This window comes from Lichenostomus cassidix, chromosome 4 (genome assembly GCF_008360975.1).
Source record: "Lichenostomus cassidix isolate B80296 chromosome 4, HeHo_3.0, whole genome shotgun sequence".
In the NCBI taxonomy this organism is placed as follows: domain Eukaryota; kingdom Metazoa; phylum Chordata; class Aves; order Passeriformes; family Meliphagidae; genus Lichenostomus; species Lichenostomus cassidix.
In genome coordinates, this window is record NC_139484.1 from 15,229,110 (window position 1) to 15,251,102 (window position 21,993).

At 37.8% G+C, this 21,993-nt stretch overlaps 1 protein-coding gene across 5 annotated transcripts in view; it reads right to left on the reverse strand.

Moving 5' to 3' along the window:
* The window catches only part of GRID2 (glutamate ionotropic receptor delta type subunit 2), a 673,340-nt gene that overhangs the window by 260,608 nt on the left and 390,739 nt on the right, over positions 1-21,993 (reverse strand). For all 5 annotated transcript variants that reach the window (XR_014851598.1, XM_085058012.1, XM_085058013.1 and 2 more), the window contains exons 3-4: positions 19,847-20,131; positions 4,555-4,760 (exon numbers count right to left, since the gene is read on the reverse strand). Coding sequence is in view for 4 of the 5 variants with exons in the window: in XM_085058012.1 (XP_084914138.1) it covers positions 4,555-4,760; positions 19,847-20,131 (491 nt within the window). In the remaining variant the exon portion in view is untranslated. The remainder of the gene's footprint in view (positions 1-4,554; positions 4,761-19,846; positions 20,132-21,993) is intronic.

The window sequence follows — 21,993 nt, forward strand, 5'->3', positions numbered from 1 at the left end:
TTCACTTGCCCACTAAATGGCAAGAACTCTTCAGTACTTAATTTATAGGCTTTTTTCTATTTTCCCTGTATATTTTAACATTTCACTTACAGAGAGTTTTTTTGTTAATGGCAGTAGCAGTGTAACTTCTTTCCATCCAAGGTAACGTTATTTTAGCACTGTCCCACATTAGTCTTGGATAGAAAAAAGCAAATTTATTTTCAAAATCATTAGCAATAGATTATAGTAATGCTGAAAGCTACATGACTTTAATCTTCGAACACCTATAGAAGTTAGTGCAATAAACATGTATACATGCATACACACAAGCCAACATACAGGACTTATTTGCAACAACTCCCAGATTTGGCAGCAGCTAGTGTTGTTAAATACAGCTTTTCAATAATTATAACCCAGTTCTGTCATGCAGATAAGTTTAACTTCAAAGAGATGTTTAACAGTAAACCTTTCCAGTTTCTCTAGCATGCTTGAAGTCTGGACATGATAGGGTTCAATGACTTCAAATTTGTTGCAGAGTGGAACCTTTGCAATAAGAAATAGCAAATATCTTCATTTACACAAATCATACAGTGTAGAGTGAGTTGAAGAGCAGTACTCTCCAATCTGGGAGGTGTCAATGCTCACTGTATTGATGGCTTCACATTGCCAAGCCTCAAACAGCTTTGTTGGCTTATACATGTTGCCAATGCTCTGAAAATCTTGCTAGATAAACTGCTGAATGTTGCTGCCACAGCTAAAAAGTGTCTCACCTCTTTCTGTAAGAGGTCACTAACCTCTGCAGCAGAGCCATGAGAAGGGACCTCGTAAGGGGCAGGAAGATATTAGAGTCACATCTGCTGAGTTTGCTGGGTTGGTAATCCCTCCTTTGAGGGGAGGCTGGAGGCAGCAGTGTCTTCAGCACCTGGACCAAGGCCTTCCAGAGCTTGCCTGTCAAAACTCCAGCAAAATCCCTGGCTGATGCTAGGGCTCTTTCACACATGGCTTACTGGATTTTCAATGTATGAAGTTTTTCTCTATAACTAAATAATGAATTAGCTGCATTGTCCCTCCTTTGTACTCCTGTTATCAGCTCCTGGAGTCATGACACAGAAGAATACATTCACATTTCTGCACTCAAGTGATAAGGTAGCTTCCTCAGCTAAACAGAAAAAAAGACAGTAAGCAGACATGTACTGACAGCATTCTGGCCCAGTGGAGGACATCTGGCTTTTGTCCTAAGGTATTGTTTCCCAAAGTTTTGTTTCTCAACCTTGCTTTGTTATCCCCCACAACCTCTGCTGCCATCTGACTTTCCTGGCCTGATCCTGCTCCTACCCAGCTTCTCACACAAGGCTTTTGAAGCCCTTGATTTTTGTTGTCATGCTGAGCTAGCAAGGACATCTCATTTGAAGACATTATATTTTTCCCTTACATGGCTTTTCCTACCTGTCTTGTTCATCATGAATCAGAAGAACATGTGAAAAAAATATAACGCATGTGCACCCCAAAATATAAAGCAAGAAAGTGATGCACAGTTCACATCCATCACCAATGCAATCAAATGGCATAGCAAATTTTATGCAAGATGGTTGGATTTTTAGAAATCACAAAAGTTTCAGTGGCATTATTTTGCTTCACCTGTGGGACCTGGGTGATTATTTGACAGTAGAGAAAAATTGCACCAGAAAAAAAACTGAACAAGCCACCAGTAGATCCTTGGCAAAGTATTTTCCCAGTTGCTGCCACAAACTCCTCTGTGGAGGGGTGCCAGTCTCTGCTAGCTCCATACCTCTGCACTCCTTAGCCCCAGTGCACGTCACTCAGCAGAATTGTTTTCCTTCTGTTCTTCCAAACCCAGCTTAAAGCCACAAAGGACATTCAGGAATTCGGTTGCCCCCTCCCTCTCACTTTACATTAATCCTTTAGTAAGGAGAAATGTTGTGCTCATTGCTCCCACATCTTCCTGCCTTTCCAAGCTGTATGGAGGGCAAATGAACACATAATGTTTAAAGAGAAGGTAGGCTTTTATTTCCACAGCCAGAGAAGCATATTTACTTCTTAATCTCCATTTTATTGAGTGTGTAAGTATAGATCTCATCTCTGCAAGCTCTAGAGATAGAAAAGCTGGAGAGAAAGAATCGCCTAATATAAAAAAGCAATACTGCTTAAAAAAAAAAAAAAGAAAAATATTTCAAAGACAGAATTTCAAAGAGTCTGAACAAAGATAAATTCTACACAAGCAAACTCCACTTTACAGACTGCTTATTTACACAGGCCAGTGTCTGACTATTTACCCTGGAATAGTTGTTACTTGCATAGTAATCAAGACCACGCTTACTACAGCTGTTGCAGAGTGAATGAACCCTCTTCTCAGCTAAACAATGAGGGCTTCAGCCAGAGCAGTCAGCTAAGAAGGGACCGAGCAGCAGAGATTATGTGAGCTCTGGGGAGAGCAGCAGACAGCTGAATCCAGCGAGGCAGCCAAAAGCTTCTACTGGGCAGAAAAACCCTAAGGGCTTTTCTGCATATACACTTTTTTCTTACTGTCTTCATAAGGTTTACATGCTAAATCCACTAGGTTACACTGAATTTCCGAGCTAAACTGATCATGCACAAGACACAGGCTTTGGAATCAGCATGTCCATTAAATTGTTTAGGAATATCTTTACCACTGGCATTCCATAGGCTTCATAATTTCTTTGCCCATACAGTACAGCTGCTGGTTTGATTCAAAAAACCAATTTTTAATATCCATTGGAAAAGCAACCTCAGCAAACTTCTCCTTGGGCAAAGACTTCGTGTTGGAGCTCAGTTGTTTAGTTCATTCCCTGTCACCAAATGAAACAAAGTTTGGCAATAATCACACTTCTATTTGGGTAACTCTTCCTTTTAAGAGGCTCCGGCTGTCAGTTTACCAGTAACATATCATACCCCAAATAAATGCTGTAATCCTGGCAAACACCTGTAATATGGAGCTGATGTGAGAGTCTCTATTTGAACCACACTTGCAGAAGAAAATAATGAACTTTCCTGGTAGAGAGTCTAGGAGAGGAGAAACATTGCGAATCTCTTGTTTTTCAGATTTTTTTTTCTGTTTGGTATTGGATTTTTTTTTTTTTTTTTTTTTAGGGAATGGGATTGTGGATTTAGTTTAGTTGTTTCTTTACCAGTCTTTAATTTCTGGGATCTTGAGTGGCCAATGCCAAAGAGAGAACTCTAATGTAAATAGTTTACTTTCTTGACAACACATACATGATAACTTCAAAGATGACAACCACTTTGTTACTATGCCCAAGTGTGCAAAAACAAATGGTAAAGTGTATCTTTTTTTAAGAAGAGGGTTTCTCTGTAAGAAAAATGCAGGAGTTTTTCTTTGCTGAGTTATTGTAGTTAGAGCCTCGAACCATGCTGCTTTCAAGTTGTAATGTGTAATGCCTTATAATGCCTCTTAGCAAAAAAAAAACCACTTGTGACTTGGGTGATGAAAACACTGCAGAACAATCTAAACATGCTCACAAATTGTTTAAACCTTGTGAAGCACTACAGACATTTGGACAGAGCAGCAGACCTTCATTACTCAGAATTAGCAAGCTTCAAGGGTGTAATTGGAAAGTGAGACGCCCAGCCAAAAAAACCCAAGGGCAAACAAAATTTTGAAAGAGAAACCAAGAAAGCCCTCTTCTAACTCATGTTCATAAAAGGCATTCTCTTGAGACTAGATATGCAAAAGTAGTTTTTAAGCTTGGATTTCTGAATACTGAGACAATAGCAGGGTATAGAAGAAAAGGAATGCAAGCTAGAAACAGATCCAAAGAGAAATTATTGAAGAGAGAAAGTGTATTTTTATGAAGCAGAACTGAGATTTTTAAGCCTTGGTTGATGATGAAGAGTACACACACATGTAAAACCACATTTGAAACAGCACAGTGCCACGTAAAAAGAACCATGCCCCTCATTTAAATAGATTGTACAACTCATAGTCAAATGCAATATGCAGGTCTTCTGTCTCTAAATCCCAAAGAATGTTTTGAAAATCTGGTCCATAGTGCTTGAAAACATTACTTTAACCTATCATCTCAAATTCTTCATGCAAATCAAATCTTTCATAAATTCCATTCCGTTACTGCTACTCAGTGGCACATAAGAGAACATTATCAAACATCATTTTATATCGAAAATTTTTTACCTGAAATCAATTAGGTAAACCCATTTTATCCACAAATACATACATACATATATACATATGTTTTATATATATATAAATAGTTTCTGTTGTAAATATTTTTAGTGAGGGGTCACAATGGCAATACAGTATCTTTGAGCTTCAAACAGAAGTCTGAGGGATAGTTCTTCCACATATTTCCTAAATGCTTTTGCTTATGCCAGATGCAGTTTTACTGTCCTGTATGTGCATATCTTGCATGCTGCTCTTTGAATAGAGAATATTTAACTTTTACTTGGGGGGGTTGCGGTTTTTGGATTACATTTATAAAATCAAATAAACTGAATCTTTTGACAAACAGCTGCGATCTTGGTCAGCAAAACAAGAAGATAACCTCTTGTTTAAATACATACCTCTGTTAGGAATGATTTGGCTGTTGAAGGGTTCATGATGAGAATAGCTCGTCTCAGGGTATCCCGGTAGCGGTTCAGTTCTTCTATTCTCATCGTGGCAAAGAGCCCCGTGATCATTTTATTGATGTTGTTTTCCACTTTCTGTAGTGCTACATCCATTCCCTGTTGAGATACTTTATCTAAAAATTCCTGTATTCCACGGATATCTAGAAAAATCAGAAGGCAAACAAGATGTTAATTGGTAAGCGGAAAAAAAAGACACAATCAAATGTTCAATTTATCTCACAGAAATGTTTTGTCAGGTAAATCCCTACAGGTTTTCCTTTAAAATTCATTAAACCTCTTCCTGAGCTATGCTCATTGCATTTCTTAAAGTACTAAAACAGGAGAAAGAGTGGCCACCCAAGAGCCACTGTCCAAAACAGCCATTAGAAAACAAACCTACAAATACTTCTAGCAATTTTCCCAATTTGGCCATTCAATCATCACACCTCTTCCTAATCCTTCTTAAATGATGTTCCCATTAAAATCCGTACAGAGCAGTGGAGCCATGGTGACCATCCCATGACACAATTCTTCCTTCAAGAAAGGGTTGTTGGAAAGCAGCTGAGGATGAGAAAGGCAGGAAGCAGATTGTTTTCTTTTGTGAAACTCAAAATTATGTTATCCATGCTACATAGCTTGATGTATCTAAGTGAAGCTTGGGCTGTTCATTCATCAAAAAGTCTTAATGTTGTTTTAAATTTCACAGCTATTTATTTTCTTCACAAACAAAACAAAAGCCAGACATAGAGTTGTTGCAATGGTACTGCCTGCTCTCATCTGATACCACTGGCTGAGTTTAATCAGTTTTCCACAGCAAATTACTCTTGTAGATCTTTCTGGCACACTGAGTAAACCCGTCTTTAAGAATGACTTAGAAAGGAAGAATTGATCAGCAAAATGCTAACTGTGTTCACTGCCTGGCTTATGGCATCTTTATAGTCTACCAAACTGAAATGTCTGGGTACTCTTCACATTTTTATGCTGCCTCTAGCTGGTCCAAGCCTTTTAAAGGGCTTTTTCCAGTACTGAATTCCAAAAGTTTGCTTGACTTTTTTCTTCCCTTTGCTCTTTTGAATGGTTTTATCTAAAACCCCAAACTTTATGCTTAAAAATTGAAATCATTCAATGACTTCACAACTCAGATCAGAACCTTCTGGACCTCAAGTAAATCCCTTCAGCCTCACTGAGTCCTCACTATCTGACCCCTACTCACCACTGCAGGTTGTCAATCTATTTTTAAGCCAAGCCACCAGTTCCCTAACATGACTCTTCCCTCCAGCAGTCATTCTGACCTGCTGTCCCAGAGGACACTCAGCAGGACATCCCCCCTTCCCTACTGGCATGCAAGCCTCCCACACACCTAACTGCTCTGAGTCAGGGGAAAAAGAAACAGCCTTGGAGTCAACACAGCAGACAGTAGCTGAAACACACATCCTGGGAAAAGGAAAAAAAAGGGAAAAGAAAGGAAATCAGTAGGCCCACATTAACAGGAATTTCTGAAGAAACGTTTCTTAAAAAAATAAGGGTTCCTCAAGTTTAGGAAGGCATTTGTTAAAATCACCAGAAAATATTTCTCTCATTAGAACACTGAATCTGGTCTCTCCTAGACGCATTGCCTTAGCTCCAGTCTCTGAGGGAATGCAGTTCCTGCTTTGCTTTCTTCTTTTTTGCTTTCCCCTGGTGCTGTATCAATTCCTTGACTCAATCACTCATTTTCCAGAGGAATGGTCAGACCTAAAGCTACAGGCTGATTATGTGTCTTTCCACATGAAACATCTCACAGTTAGTTGAGAAAGCTTCCAAGTAGACTTTCACGAGAACTTGGCTACTCAGATCTTTAATCCTGACCTACTGACTTCCCCTGCTCTCTGCTCTTCTTAGGGAGGGTGCCACAAACAGTAGGGTAAGAAAAACAAAGTTCAGTCTGCACAGCAGAAAAAATACTCTGCATGCATCACCAGCAGAGATGCACTAACTAGAGAATATTACAGACAGCCATCCTCCTCCACCACCATTTTACTGAGATGCTTCAAATTATGAAGAAGTAAGCATGCACTAGCTTATAATCAAACAGTACAGAAGAATAATTCAACAGGGTTAGTCCTGGAAGTCCATCACAATCAGCAAGATGGGTCTCCTGTCTAGAGCTCCAAAATACCATGAACTGGAAATAAATGGCATTTTAGGTATTTAGGCTTTTTTAGACATTCATCACCAAAACCTCACTCTCCAGACACTGCCAAAATATCAGTATTACTAAACACTTGTAGGATAGTTTAACCATGAATAAAATACATGCATACCCTAAAAATAAAGTTCCATAAGAGAATCAGATACTAATTACAGCTTCTATTTAATATCTAAATCAGGAAAATTAGATTCAATCTAATCAGAGATGTTAGAATTTTTTTGGCAATTTAAATACCAACAAGATTATTTGAAGTGCTACAAATATGTCTAGTTTTATGCAAATGATAAAACAACTTCTTTCTGCTTTAACCCCTTCATTCTAAAATCCCTGAAGCTCACACACCCAGAGGATTACTCAGCATCCAGAAAAATTAAATCAAAAATGGGTAAAATGGACCAGTGAAAATCAAAATTGTTAAAGCACAATGAATGCATGTAGATGGGATATAAATACACTACCAAAATATCAGGGAGAAAATTTACTTAGGCTACACAAGCCTTTTTAAAGATTTAAATTCTATCTCATAAATCCATATATTTTCTGACACCAGAACAGGGTAAGCAGGAATCACCAAAGTTTTATTTGTCCTTTTTCAAAACAAGAACATAATTTCACTTGGCCTGAATTTATAAACACACTTGGAGTAATTGACTGATATTCTGCATAATCTGTGTTGACCCAGAAGCCAGATTATAGGATCAAATGGCTTTCTTTGCCATGAAGATCTGCATATAAACAATGAAACAATTATATTGAACCTTCAGTAAATGATGGAACAAAAGGGACAGAGATCCAGTATTATTCTCTGCATTTATTAGGTGACCATGCCAACCATATTGCATCTGTGTGATATGCTTTTACGAAAACACAACCATTCTAATGGAAAATATACCAAACCAGGATTCCTACTTCTTCTGTATTACTTATTGGCATTGGTACAACACAAAAATATAGGCAGGAAATAAAAGCAGACTGTTTATACCTCAGCTTACCCAGTAGCAGAATGGAGGTATTGGTGGTGCTCACCTGCTGCTGTGAAACAGCAGAAAGCACACAAAAACACCCTGCAATTTAAATTCTATATAAATCATGATGGTACTTTCAACATTTCAGCGGCAAGTCACTAGCAATGATCATATTCAAAGCATACGCCAAAGAACAGATGCTGCCACTGAATGGGCAGCATTATCTTTCCTGCGTGGATTGTCTGAAAGTGGCACAAATCCACACTGAACTGTGGAATCATCTTTCTAATAGATAAACTCCTTCTGCAGAAAAATCTGGCAAGCAACCTGTGGCACAGATGGCTTTGCTGAGGAGACACAAGACTGTTCATGTCTGGAACACAGGTGTTTCTTGCCCTGAATTTGCTAGCCAACCTGTTGCCCAGCCAGAAGTCACATTTCTATTTTGATCAGATGAGTCACAGTCATTGCCAGAAATTCAGAAGGGTTTCCCCATTATCACCAGTATTGATTACCCTCCTCAGTGATCAAAGCCAAAGTTGGTATCTCCTCTCCCAGCTCAGTGTCAATGTTACTATTACATTTCCTGTTTTTTCACTGGACAGCCTTAGTTTTCAGTCTACACGTGTGCACAAGAACAGAGTGCCCTTCTGTAGTCAGCAACACCTACAGGGTTAAACCAGGCAGGGAATGTAAAGAAACATTACCTATCATTCTTCTTGTAACCAAAACTGTGCTCAATTTAAGAGACTGTGCAGTTAGCTTGGAAATGCTAATAAAAAAAGCAAGCAAAATTTATCAAGGACTCTGTCAGAAATGGCCTTCCCTGGCATGCATAACTGTGCCACAAGGCAAAGGTCTCCAGGGAGGCCTTATGGTCTGCACTGCTGGTGCACAGCAGGTCCAACACTGGGCACAGCAGCCTGGCTGCAGCCACAGCTGACGCGCAGAGCATCCTGCAGAGGGGAGCTCACGGTGCACAGCCTCTGAATCTCTGCAGACCTGGCTGATATATTCAAATGCAGGTACTCAGTGTAACACTGCTCCAGCTGAGATCTGAATTCAGGTTACATCTTCACCAAACTTGTCATTAATGTGTCATCTACTGTGGATTCTGACCTAAGGAAGGATTTAGGAAATGAAGCATAAACTCACACACCATCTTCCCACTGAAGGGTCTTTTTCATACTGAAGAAAGCACAAGAAACAGGTAAGTGACTTAAATACAGAGTGTGCTCAGAGAAAAGTGCCCTTCAGAGACTATGGGTCTAAATAAATGACCAGCCTGGCAGGAACACTCAGACCTCACCTAACATAAACAATAAGAATCATTTAATGGAAAGTTCTGGCACATGGTGTGACTTTTGGGGCTATCCAGAGCAGGGCCAGGAGTGGGACTTTAATGAGCCTTGTGGGTCCCTTCTAACTCAGGACATTCTGTGATTCTATGATTCTTGCACAAGGTTTCTTTTAATCATGGGACCAGATGCTCATCTCACTTTTTCATTCCCTCTGGGCCCCCATAACTTTCCTTTGCCATCTCTGTTTTACACAGAGGGAGCAAGGCCCCTAATTCGTCTTGGGGAAAGCCCAGTCAACAGGGGATCCTAAAAAAAATATATGCTGGTTTCCAGGCATCTCATACAAGAATACCAGGAAGAATATGCAAGGAAGATTTTACAAGCTGAATAAAATGAACAGCAAATATTAAATAACTCATATGCCAAGTACCTCTTACACCTTTATTAAAAAGGAAATGTCTACAAGTAGATGCAAAGTTCATAAAAAAATTTTCAGCTCAGCCTACAATCAGGAGAAGAGAAATATGGCACTATTCACTAATGGTAATAAATTAATCCATCCACCTGCATCATTGTGTTCCACCCTAATTACAAGGCACTCACTGTGCACTTTGGTTGTCTCAAGCCTGGCATACAGTCATTAGCTCATCCTCCCTCTGATGGCATTTTAGATCTGAGAACATTCTCCTCAGAGTATCTGTCTGATAAATACCAACTGATTCAGCTGTGGTGGTAAAGGTGAACAAGCCTGTCATAAATATTCACCGTCTGATTTGCACAAAGGACCACTTTATTTCTACAGATGATGAGAAAAGGCATTGTATAACAAATAACACTGTTCAAATTCTTATCAAGGTAGCTTTGCAAGTGTACCACAGTGATTTTTCCTTGCACAATGCTGGCTAACATGACAGCAACTATTAACTGTGGTAATGCACTGTGCACAAGGGAGATGTGCAGCTTCAGCTGGACTCTGATGGACATTGCTCTGTGTAAAGACTTGTGCAAAGGGTTTGCAGTCCTGTGCACATGTGGATATCTACTAATATGGTTAAGATCCAGACTGAGGAAAACAATAATTTTGCAGGATGATTCAATAACAGTCCTTCATTTTACTTTCACAGCAGTGGGATTCCCTTTTATTAATTATTTTATATGCAATTTTCTGAACCTCCAAATTAAAAATGAAAATATAAAATGAAAAAAAAAAGGCATCACAGCTCTTTCATATTGCCATTTGGAAACTAAGAAGGACCAGTTACCTGAGCAAATTCAGCTGGATGACCTAGCTTCAGCAAATATAGAAATAGCTTTAACTGAAGCTCAAATATTCAATTAGATACAAAATTTCATTTATATTATCCACTTTTCTGGAACCTAAGAAGTGGAGATGTATCTTGGGGGAAACTGAAAATTTGTAAAGGTAAGACTGACTGGTTTTCATTTCCCTCTTTGTTTGCAATTTTCTGAAATTTTACACATAAAAAAAAAGACAACAAATTTCCTCAATGTTTTTGTATCATTGAACTGACTAAAAAAATGAAAAAAAAATACTCTCGTATACTTCTATTCCTTTTTGAGGATGTTTCCATTTCAAAATGAAATATAAGTAACTTCAAATTTTGTTATTTGGTATGAAGGATTTTGGCACCAGTGAAATGTCTACGTAATCCCTATTTTAAAGGTTCATTCAGATGTCATTTACATTAGCTACTTTTGTGTCATATTATACATAGTTATTAGAAATAACTATGTATATAGTTATTATCCTTTAAATAAGCAATATCAACACTGATATTCTTGAGCAGCTGAATCAGTGTTGGGGGAAAGATTTCATTTTCTAACCTTACTGGTGGTTGGCACAAGATGCTTTCTTTGAGTCTAGTTGTTGGGGGTTTTTTTTTAATTCTGGAAAAAAGCAAAGAATAAAAAAGATAAATAAGATTGAAGCTAGAACTAATCCTTCAAAGTATCAGCTGTTACCATAGCTCCTCAAAAAATAGAAAGGAAGTTAGATTGTGATCACCAGCCTCACTCGTTAAGGCTGACATGGCAATATATTCTATTCATGGTTTTTTGACTCTGTAACCTGCTTTATATCTCTTAATTTAATTTCCTTTTGACTATGGTTTGCATCATAGATTTCCAAAAGGCTTCTATGAGTTGTCTTTGAGTGAAACAACCTCTTGCAAAGCAATGAATTTTCCCTGACCAGTGCCTTCAAATCATGCCAAACTTAAAAAAAATATGCTTAAATCCTATACAACTGTTCAACAGAGCAGTATCTCTGTGCAGATAAGTCTTTATTAAATGGCAAGTGTAAGAATATATATATAAAAATATATATATATATGAAGTCTGTCTGTATGATTCAGCAGCTCTCCCTTTAAGTCACATCTACTCCCTGTTGGTCATCATAAGTGTGATGAGCTGTGCATCCCCTTCCAGGGAGGTGGGATAAAGAACAACAGAGAGAGTGTTCTTGCAGTGAACAATTTGTGACTGACTGACAGGCTGAGAAGGTTGGGGCTGTTCAGGCTGCAGAAGAGAGGGTTGTGTGGAGATTTCAGAGCAACCCTCCATCCCAAAAAAGGGACCTACGAGGAAGTCAGGGAGAGACTCTGTTTCAGGAACTGCAGTGATAAGAGACGGAGTTCAAAATCAAAGAGGAATAATTTAGGTTAGCTATTAGGAGAAAATTCTTGCCCATAAAGGTGGTGAGGCACTGGCACAGGGGGCTCAGAGAAGCAGTGGGTGCCCCATCCCTGGAGGTGTTCAGGGTCAGGCTGGATGGGCTCTGAGCAGCCTGATCTACTGAAGGCTGTTTGCCCATGGGAGGGCATTGGAGCTAGATGATCCTTAAGGCGCCTTGCAACCCAAACCATTCCATGATTCTGTATGTGTTATAAACTTCCTTAAGACAAATTGTTCTCTGGCTGTGCCTTGATCTCTTCCTAAGGAATATTTTTAGTTGCTTAAAAGTTTACAGTGTAGAAACAGGAATATTTTATGAGTGAACCGGTGCTTTGAAGAACGTAAACTACAAAAGTAAAGCTGATAAACTAAGATTTAGGAATACTGCTATAAATATTTTCTAGTTCTTTCCTGTCTCCCTGCTTCCTCTTTTTCTTGTCTCTTAGAGTTTTAACCAGACAAGTTTTCAGTTTATACTACTTTACATTTACGATTTTATTATATCCAATTCATGTTTTTTTCCCCAATGGTGGTATAATTTCTTCAATTCAATGTGCAAAAATTACTTTTCTCAATAGTTTCCTAATTTGATTACTGTTCATTTATTTAGCTGCCAAAATATAAACTTACAAAATCAATTTTGATACTTCTGAGAAAATAGAACAATGTGTTTGTTGAGAGTTGAAAAATACTTAGCAAACAGTAGTATATGCTTCAGGTACTAAAATATTCTTAAAATAAATTACTTCTGATGCAGTCTGCATATACAAGTGAAATCTTGTACCTCTGCAAGACCTCAAAATAGCACCTTATTTATGGAGTTTCCCCACTGCACAGATATTGGGAGAACACCTACACTTTTATTTTGACTCTAGCTTACTAAAACAACACAGGTCTGTCAGGCCAAACCTTTACTCATACTTTACCTTTACTTGAATGCTTTACTCATGCCCTCCCTAAGGACTGCAACATGAGGGAGTGACAAACACTCCCTTATCTTTCTACATATTCAATTATAGTTCCTCCAATACATTTCTCCAAGTGTTATGTCGCTGAAAAGGAGAAGCATGTCCATTTTTCCACTAGATGAATTTTATAGAGTAATTCAGAAATTCAATAATTTAAGGATCGACCAAAATATATACTCAACCTACAGGGGTAATGCCAATCAGGAAAAGTAAGCTGTTACAGAAGTTCTCACCTGACACTCTAAAGTTACAGAAATGAAAAGTAATGCTCCTTTCTTTATCTGGATGATGTAATAAATACTAATGGAAAAAAAAGAGTTCAGTAATAAGCTTGAATTAATTATATGTTTATTGAGGCACAGTGAAGCAAATGAGTATGGGAAGCTGGCAAAGAGCCAGATGAGTAATAAACAGTTTTAAGACTGTCTGGAGACAGACTTGAGAATATTATAGTCATCAAGCAGCTGAAAACAGCCTCAGGGTAATTATAAGCATTTGCAATCGATTAAAGAGAGCATGATTCTTTTATGAGTCTTTATTAAACTTGCATTAAAACTTTAAATGGTTAGAAAATGTTATGGTTTCAAGCACATCTGTGTCAGTGGTCATCATATTTACTTCTGGAAAATGCAGGAAAGTGTCCATAGGATTACTTACTCTATATGTGTTTCAAAGGAAATGTTGGGAATCCAGGGCCTCAGAATACCACCCCTCCTAAAACACAGCAGGTAGCCTTTCTGCAAGCAGCTCAACCTTTCAAGTTCCAGGTATAATCCCTATTTCACCAGGATCTTTAAAGAACAGCACTCCAATTCTGTAGCATTACACTCAATATATTTGAAACCACCGCCTTTTTGGGGTGAGGATGTGGATAATGCTCTTTTATCTTTGAAGTTTCACAGACCTGTTTACTCAGGCTAAACTGTTCAATAATACAGATGTCACTGCTCCACTGCTCTCTCTTTAAGATGCTATTTTATTTTGTCTCATTCTCCAAAATCCTCTCTCAGATTGAATTTGAGACAACTTTTCCGGACCAGGTACTTCACACCACTGCTTTCATTGTTTCCTCGTGGAGAAATAATCTGGAAACGCTGTATGTGATGAAGGAACAAGAAGGGAGATCCACGAGGCAGTTTTTCAAGACAGATGCCAACTAAACTCTTTCTTACTGCTAACCTCCTCCTTTCTGCTCCAGCCAAGTCTTGACAATTACTTCTTCAACCTTGGTTTGCTATGGGAATGCCTCCTTCAGCCTCACAGAGAAAATCCCCTTCAAAGTTTTAATGCTTGCTTTTTTTCTTTTCTTTACAAAAGTTAAAATTAAATTACCACCTAAGGGAATGGCAAACATCCATTGCCAAATATCTGCAGTATTAGTAAGAAGGTCAAAAAACTGTAAGCAAAGATATCTTAGTTCTGGAATCAGTAAATATTGCATAGATCTCCAGTGATGGCTGCATATCAAAACCATGCTGGGATGAAATACACAAGGTTAGGCCAGAAATTTGGAAAGAGAAGTTTTTGGGTTTTTTTAATATAAAATATGGAAGAGTTTTAAAATATTACTATCGTCACTATAAAAAATTTGGATTAAGATAAAATTAATTCACCAGAAAAAAATCTTATTCCCTCAACCTTTCAAGAGGAAAATTGCAGAATCTTTCTATCTACTTTAGCAGCAACAAAACATTAAAAATAAATGTTTTCAAACAGCTAGACTTTCTGTCTTTTATCTTAGAAATGCAGAGATACCTACACTGTAAATTGCGCAAAATTCACAACTATGTTCTTGCAGTGATTGACTGGTGTCTTCATAAAGAATTTACTATTACAGAAAAGTATCTACATTTTCCTGGAAATACAGTGAGCTGTAAACTGCCCGAGAGTAAAACATGAACTGCAAAAGCTTGCACCTTGTTGATACACCACAGAGATAAAAACCAACAGTGTGCTGGGATTCCAGCTCAATCATTCTGCTTATATGGCCTGGATTCACTCATTCTGGTCTCAAATTACTATTTTTTTCCATAAAACATGTCTGTCTTTTTCATGTTAGTTTTTGGGGACTGGGCATTGTCAGATGCCAGTCTGTGGATGAGGTAGGATTTGCTGTTTCAAGCTGCATTTTGCTCACTTTGGACCTGAAACCATGAAGATTAATAACTTGGCAAAGCTTGCTCAAAATGTTTACAGATGGCAGTGGCTCTTTTTACAAATCCAAATTTTGTTATTTCCAAAGGTATAAGTTATATGTTTATAGTGTCCAATCTGAAAATGTCTTCACTGAAAGGGTGCTGATGCTCCTAAGGAGGAATTCAGACTTTGTGGAGGAGCTTCCCAGTCTCTACATCTGCCTGAAGAAGGAGAAGCACAAACACCCTCTGCAGAGTGATGCTACAGATTGAGCTGAGCAGTCAAGAATGAAGCGAGTAGGAGCTGAATTGGCTGCTTAAATGAAGTAAATTTGGCTTGTACATACTGTGTGGATAGTAATTTTAATAGCAGTTTGAGAAAGGCATCAGTCTACTGCATAATTTTGCTGCATTTCATGCCGCCTACTCTTTATCTCTGCAAGAAGACTCTCTTTAATGGCCTTTGAAGAAGTGCAGAATTGTTCTTGAATGCTTTTAATATCCTGATTTTAAATTTTCTTAAACAAAATCAGATTTTATGTCCTGGACAGGCCTTGTTTTACCTGAAAGAACAAAACACACTGAGTACAAGGGGACTGACTGCATGGGGAGTTTGATCCAAATCATGCTCACAGATTGCAAGGATTTGGGAAAAAGATGCCTTGTTCTGATTTTCAGAAGTTCATCTGAGGTTACACACTAAAGATACAATTGCAGTAATGAAATACAACAAATATTACCTAAGCCTGCTCGTTTTAAGATGTTCTCTTTTCTCACGTCCCCACTCATTAATTGCTACTGTATGTGAGCCTTTTATTTGTTACTGGGAAGGCTCCACCACTGACAAAAGACTATGGCTTTTCTAAAGTCTTTAGTTAGCTTAACTAAGTCAACAGCAGGAAAGTATTTTTTTACTATTATCAAGGTGTGCTTTGTCTTAAAATAGTCAGTCTACCACCATTTTACTTGGAAAAGGAACAATATTTGAAAACAATTATTTAAGAAATGCATTTCTACCTCACTTTTTCAACATCCAGCTGGTTATTACTTAATGAAAGAATTAAGTCTTTCATTAAGTCATTCCTAAGTTCTTCAAAGATTTAGCTATTCTTGTCAGTAAAGAACCTTTAAGTAGACTTGAAATTTCTAACATTTAGATATTAGTACAGTAGTGCTAAAACAGTAAAAGAAAATATAGTCATCTACTTATATTCAAAATAAGAATTTGAGAATTTTAAGGAGGAAAACATTGAGGAAATTATTCTCAGGCCTGCAGAAAGACACTTCCATTCTAAAAAATTATCTGATCATGAAAAGGAATCTACGATAGACTGCAAGATAAAAGTGAAAAGCAATTCTATTGATAAGTTTTAAAAACCATGATTTTGATAAATTGACACATAAAGGTTTGCAGCTTATATTAAAGGTACAAGGCAACTGGTTTAGAGCAGTACGTACTTTGGATAAGATCCAAATTTTACTGTAGGAAAATTTATTTTTATGAATATGAAAGGCCCATTTTCTTCCACAGAGCAAAAATATTACTGGAAATAACTTCAGTAATACAACTAAAGTATTTTGTTTTAAATAATTATATTAAATCACCATATAAAATAATTTATTGGAAAGGAAAGAACTGGAATTCTGCTAGTTGCTGGAATAAATCTATCAGTGATTTCACATTTTCTAACTTACAAATAAGAGCAATAATGAGGAAAAAAAGAAAAGATGAACACATACCAGAATATATATTCCCATTATTTCTCAAATATCATTTACTGCTATGGAGACATCACTTCAAGTTATGATATACACCTTGAAAAGGAATGATCACTGCACATGAAAAAATACCACCAGGGCAAGAAATTGCTTCTTGCCCAGGTGGCAGTTTTGCAGATGGCTGTGCACAACATATCAATAATCTCTTCTTAATATGAAATTAATTTTAATGCAGGTATTGAACTCCCACCTATTTTAATGTTTAATACTAAATGTTCTATTAAAATGTCTACTATTAACTGCTGCAAGCAGTTACACTGAGTAAAGCTTTTAGCAAAAATTTTATTTTAGGTCTGTATGAGCTGAGAAAATAAATAAATCTCACACTGCAGAAGAACCTCTCAGGCATGTTGAGGAACGGGACTGGGATCTTCCAGAGGAAATTGCAACCCTTCTTAGCTGCACTGTACATCCACATCAACGGGATGGACTATCCCTGGACTTCCATTCCATATCTGCATGCCCAGTCTTGGATTCTTTCTAAAACAGGCACAGAAGCTAACGGCATTATTCCCTTCCTCAGGGTCTTCTGGAGTTCTTGGGCCAGTTCTCTTTAAAAAAATCCAAACTGATGCTGGAATAATTTTTTATTTGTGAAAATATTTCACATCTACAGACCTATCTAAAGACTGGCTTTCTCAAACATCACAGAATCATAGAATTAGAGTTGGATGGGATTTCAGGACATGCCACTGTCCAGCCTGCTGCTCAAAGCATGGTCAATACTGAATTCAAATTTATCCTCTCTGTAATCCATTAAAAATTAATTCTAGCTCCACTTTTCATACCATTAATTTCTTTGTCCCTCTCTCTGTGCTAGTCCTTCTCCCATCAGTAAGAAATCCAGGAAGAGAAAATGTGCACTGCTAACATAAGAGAAATGTTTTCAGTTCATAAATAAAATAGCAGGAAAAGGGGAGAAAGTGATATAATTTGTTAATATTTATAACAATCTGGCAAGATTACTCTCTAGGGGCTACTAAGAAAATAATGTCATCATGTATCTGAGAAAAACTGCTGTCATAGATAAAAAACCGGGTAAAACAACTATGAACAGACAAAACACAGTGTCAAGACTAATGATTTCATCTGAAATAGGGTAGCCAACAATTAGAGGGGCATTCCAGAATGAGCAAGAAGAGGGAATGGAGAGCCAGCAAACAGCTCTCATGGTAATAGAAATAATGAGAGGCCTCAGGTTAGAGATGGTGGTCTGAAAGTTCTGGTCTCTTGTTCATTGTTAAACGTGGAGGAGGAAACAGTCAATGAAATCAGCAACGTAAAATTTCATAAAGAAACTGTAGGAAGCAAAAGAAAAATATAGAAATTTCTAGCTGCCCTAGGATGGCTGTTAAAATCAAGGATTTAGCCTGATACAGTTTAGAAACATACCTTTGAACAGCTAATAGCTCTACTCAGAGTTGCAGGTTAATTTAAAGATCAGGTTGCATTTAAAATCAATTTACCCATGGTAATAATTCCAAACTGTGCATACATACCTCTCCCCCTCAAAAAACCAACCTACCCCTCTCTAAAATACCCAAGCCACACAAATGGCTAGAAAGGGGACAGACTGCTCAGTATATACTAAATGCAGAATTTATTTTTTTTTTTACCTTTTCCTGATGTTTGTGATGGTGATCACCAATCAGAGCCAGATTACCAACCAGTATGGCATTACTTGCAGGCTACTGAATTCAGAATGCCACGGAGGCTGGTGCAGAGATTTAATATTTGCCACAGGTCACATCTGAGAATGATGTGTCACTGAATGAGCTACTGCTCTGAAACTTATTCCTTGCAGGCAAGCAGGCATCTGTGTTACGTAAGTCACACCATTATGAAGTTCCTACCCAGATATCAAGGACAAAATAACATGGTGTCTAAACTGTATTCTCAAATTAAATAATGAAACTTGAATAATTTAAACCCAGTATTTTTGAATATAATTATTTGAAGATATTAATTATAAAATTTGTTTGAGGCTTTTAAACTCATGAATACATGCAAAAAGAGATCTCTTAGATGAAAGGTTTATAGGTGTCTTCATAGGTCCCTGGCAATTAAATACACAAACTCATAATTTCTGAACAAAAATACTCTTTCCTGTGAGATTTTTGGATTTTTTGTTTATTTGCTCTGTAGGGGTTTGTGTGTGTGTCTGTGTTTTTATTCCCTGGCTGGTCCTTTAGGTGCTGCTTTGTTATTAAGAAGAATTCTCCTATTCATCATTTTCTATTCTTCTAATTTAAGAATTTATTATGTAGGCAGGGAACAAAAATCAATAACACCTGACCTGAATGAACCAGATATTATGCGCAGGAAATCGCTGAAGTGAGCATTTTTCCATAACTTAAAGATTTAACTTTGAAAATAAGTTTTAAAATGCTCATCCAAGCCAGTCATGATTACTTATGAATATTGGATGCAACTGAAGAAAACAGGTCTGGTTGCAAAGCAATTTTCCACAGAAATAAAGATCATTAAATTCGTTAGATAATGCGCTTTTACTGGAGAAATCTTTCCAGTTCTCCTGTCAGCTGTAGAAAATTTCTGGACCAGAACTGGCTGATTCACCGAGCTGGATGGTGCAGTCTTGTGACACTGCCATCTGTGTCACACTTACTCTATCACACAAAAACCACCAATTCAGCACCTTTCAGGAACACTGAATGAACTCAAACAAGAGGGAATGTTGTCTTCTCCAAGCCCTCCTCCTCCTCAAGTTCTTCCCTCTCCAGAACTTCTTTCTGCATGTTTTATATTTATGACTAGCACGTCGTTCTTGCCAAACCTCTGACCTACATTCACCACTGCTTCAGATTCTGGCCAGAAAATATATGCCAACAAACACAATAAAAAAATCTGCAGAATGCAAATCTTACATGTTGCTTCTTGAATTGTCATCTTATGCTTCCACAGTAAAAAAAAAACCAAGAGAGCTTGCTAAAAATTTCTATGCTTCATAAACATGGGCAAAATAGAAAAACACCTAAGTTCTTCATTTATCAGCTAACTCTAACAGAAACATTATCAAATAAACCTGTAAATGTTGATAAATTTTAGAAATAGATTTCTCTGCAGTGCTGTCAAATGCTGCCAGAACCATAAATGTTCACAAGCTAACACAATCAATTGGAAGACTATAAAGCTGTGAGTCCTTTCAACAGGATTACGGATTTGACAAAACTCGCCCTGCTAAATAAATACTTACCATAGTCATTATCGTAAAAAATAATGAATTTCTGCCAGGCGTACTCTGTGACCACCCTCAGGATGACATCATTCAGGTAGACAGGGGGGCGCACGGAAAGCGTGTAGTCGTCGTTGCGGTTGCTCCTGGTGAGCCCACAGCCGCTCCTCGGCGTTCCTGCCGGGGAGCGCTGGATGAAGAGGTGAGGGATGTGCATGGCATCTGCCAGAGACTGCAGGGATCCTGCTGACGTGCAGCCGATGGAGCTGACCAGGGCCAGGATGCCTTGGTTCATCAGGTCACAGGCTGTAAGGAAACACAGGGAGATTTGCAGTGAGAGTGGTTCAGCGCACAGCGCCTGTTTTGCTGTCGAAACAGAGTCTCTGGGAGTTGAAACACAGAAGGTCCAATCAAGAAAATATGGGCACCTTTTTTGTATTGAGTAATCCAGACCTAAAATTCATCAAAATCATGGCACTAGTCTATTCACTTTGAGGTGTCTTCAAAGCTGGAAGACTGTCCTGTCCACCCTATCCAGAGATGAATTCTCCCTTAGAAATGAGACCCACCACTGGATCTTCTCAAAAACATTAAGAACTGATTTTGGCTATGGAATTAACATGCCCACCCAAGGAGATAAGCACTCTTCAAAGATTAGCACAGCAGCTCCATGAATAATAGTATCTTTGCATTATACAGGGAAAACTTGAAGAAATAACAGATCCAGCTTGCTGTCAGCTTTTAAGACAACGGAATAGGATTATGCACATTAACTTGTCCATGGAAAAATGAAGTTTCTTTTGGGTTTTAAGAGGTATATGTATATACAGTATATCTATATCTAATGTAAACTTCTTTCTCTTTGGAAGACAAGCAACCCTTCCTCCTCCCCAAGCTAGTCTTACAAACAGCAAAAATATTTTCAAAATTCAGTGAACAGTTAATATACACTTACTTTCGTCACGTCCTTGAGAAGGGCATGAAGTTGACTATGCAAAATATAACCTTAGAACTAACTAATGGTCCTATTACTGAAGGCTGAGTTACAGTGGACAGCCTTAAGTACAATACCAGTGACATCCACATTAGTACCAATGGTGTTTATCATGACTAATATTAATGCAATCAATAAATATCAAAAGAATTAATAATTAAGTCTATAATTTTGAAGGGTTTCTCTGTGAATCAGATTCAAATGTTTATACTGTGTTTCTAACAGGCTGGAGAGCTTGAACAAAAAAATAACATGGGCTTGTAGCATAATTCCCCAGAACACACCCAAGGCTAAATTTTTAAATACTCAATTTGCCACTGGCAAAGTTACACAAGCAGTTAGCCTGCATTTACACATGTAAATTAGATAATAGGATGGTAAAGAATAATATGCATTTACACATTAATATCTAATACTAAACTGTACAATTACTTATTTTGCAGGACTATTCAGCACACATAACATGTGCAGGCAAAACCAAGAAACCCACGTGTGAGAATATATTCCCTTAAAAATATAAAACCATATTTTAGTGCCACACCTGTTGTATCATATAGCTCTTACTCACAGTAATATTTTACTTTGCAAACACCTATTGGTCTCAGTGGGAATATTTGCAGTGTGAAGAATGGAGTTCCACCTTCAGGGCCATATGGAGTTTGACTAGGAAGCCAAAGGACAGCACCAGAGGTCATGAGTGCAGAGAACCACCTTCTCCTAAGGCCAGAGCATTATTCTCATTAAGAGACAGAGATCTGGACCATATGAGGGTAGTTTCCCAGGGTCTACTGATGCTGCTGCTGAGGCTTTGTCCCTTGTGAATCCTGAATTCCTTCATGCAGATAAATATGGCACAGAGAGGGTTCCCACAGAGAGCTTTCAAAGTGTTTTGGCTTAGGATAAAGTGTTCCCTCTGTTATGTGCTCTGAACACAGGTCAGCTTCTGGACTTCAGGTTAAAGGTAATATATTTTCAATAACCACAAGTATCCTTTGTCAGAAAAGTATCAAATGTGATTGGAAATGGGACAACAAAATTATCAGAATTTCACAATTTTCTAAAATTTGGAACATTTCCAAACAATCTTAATAGATATTCATCTTCGATGCTGCTTGCTAGAGTCCTTTATCATGACTTTCAACCAAAATAAAAGGCTTGTCAAGTTAACTTTTTA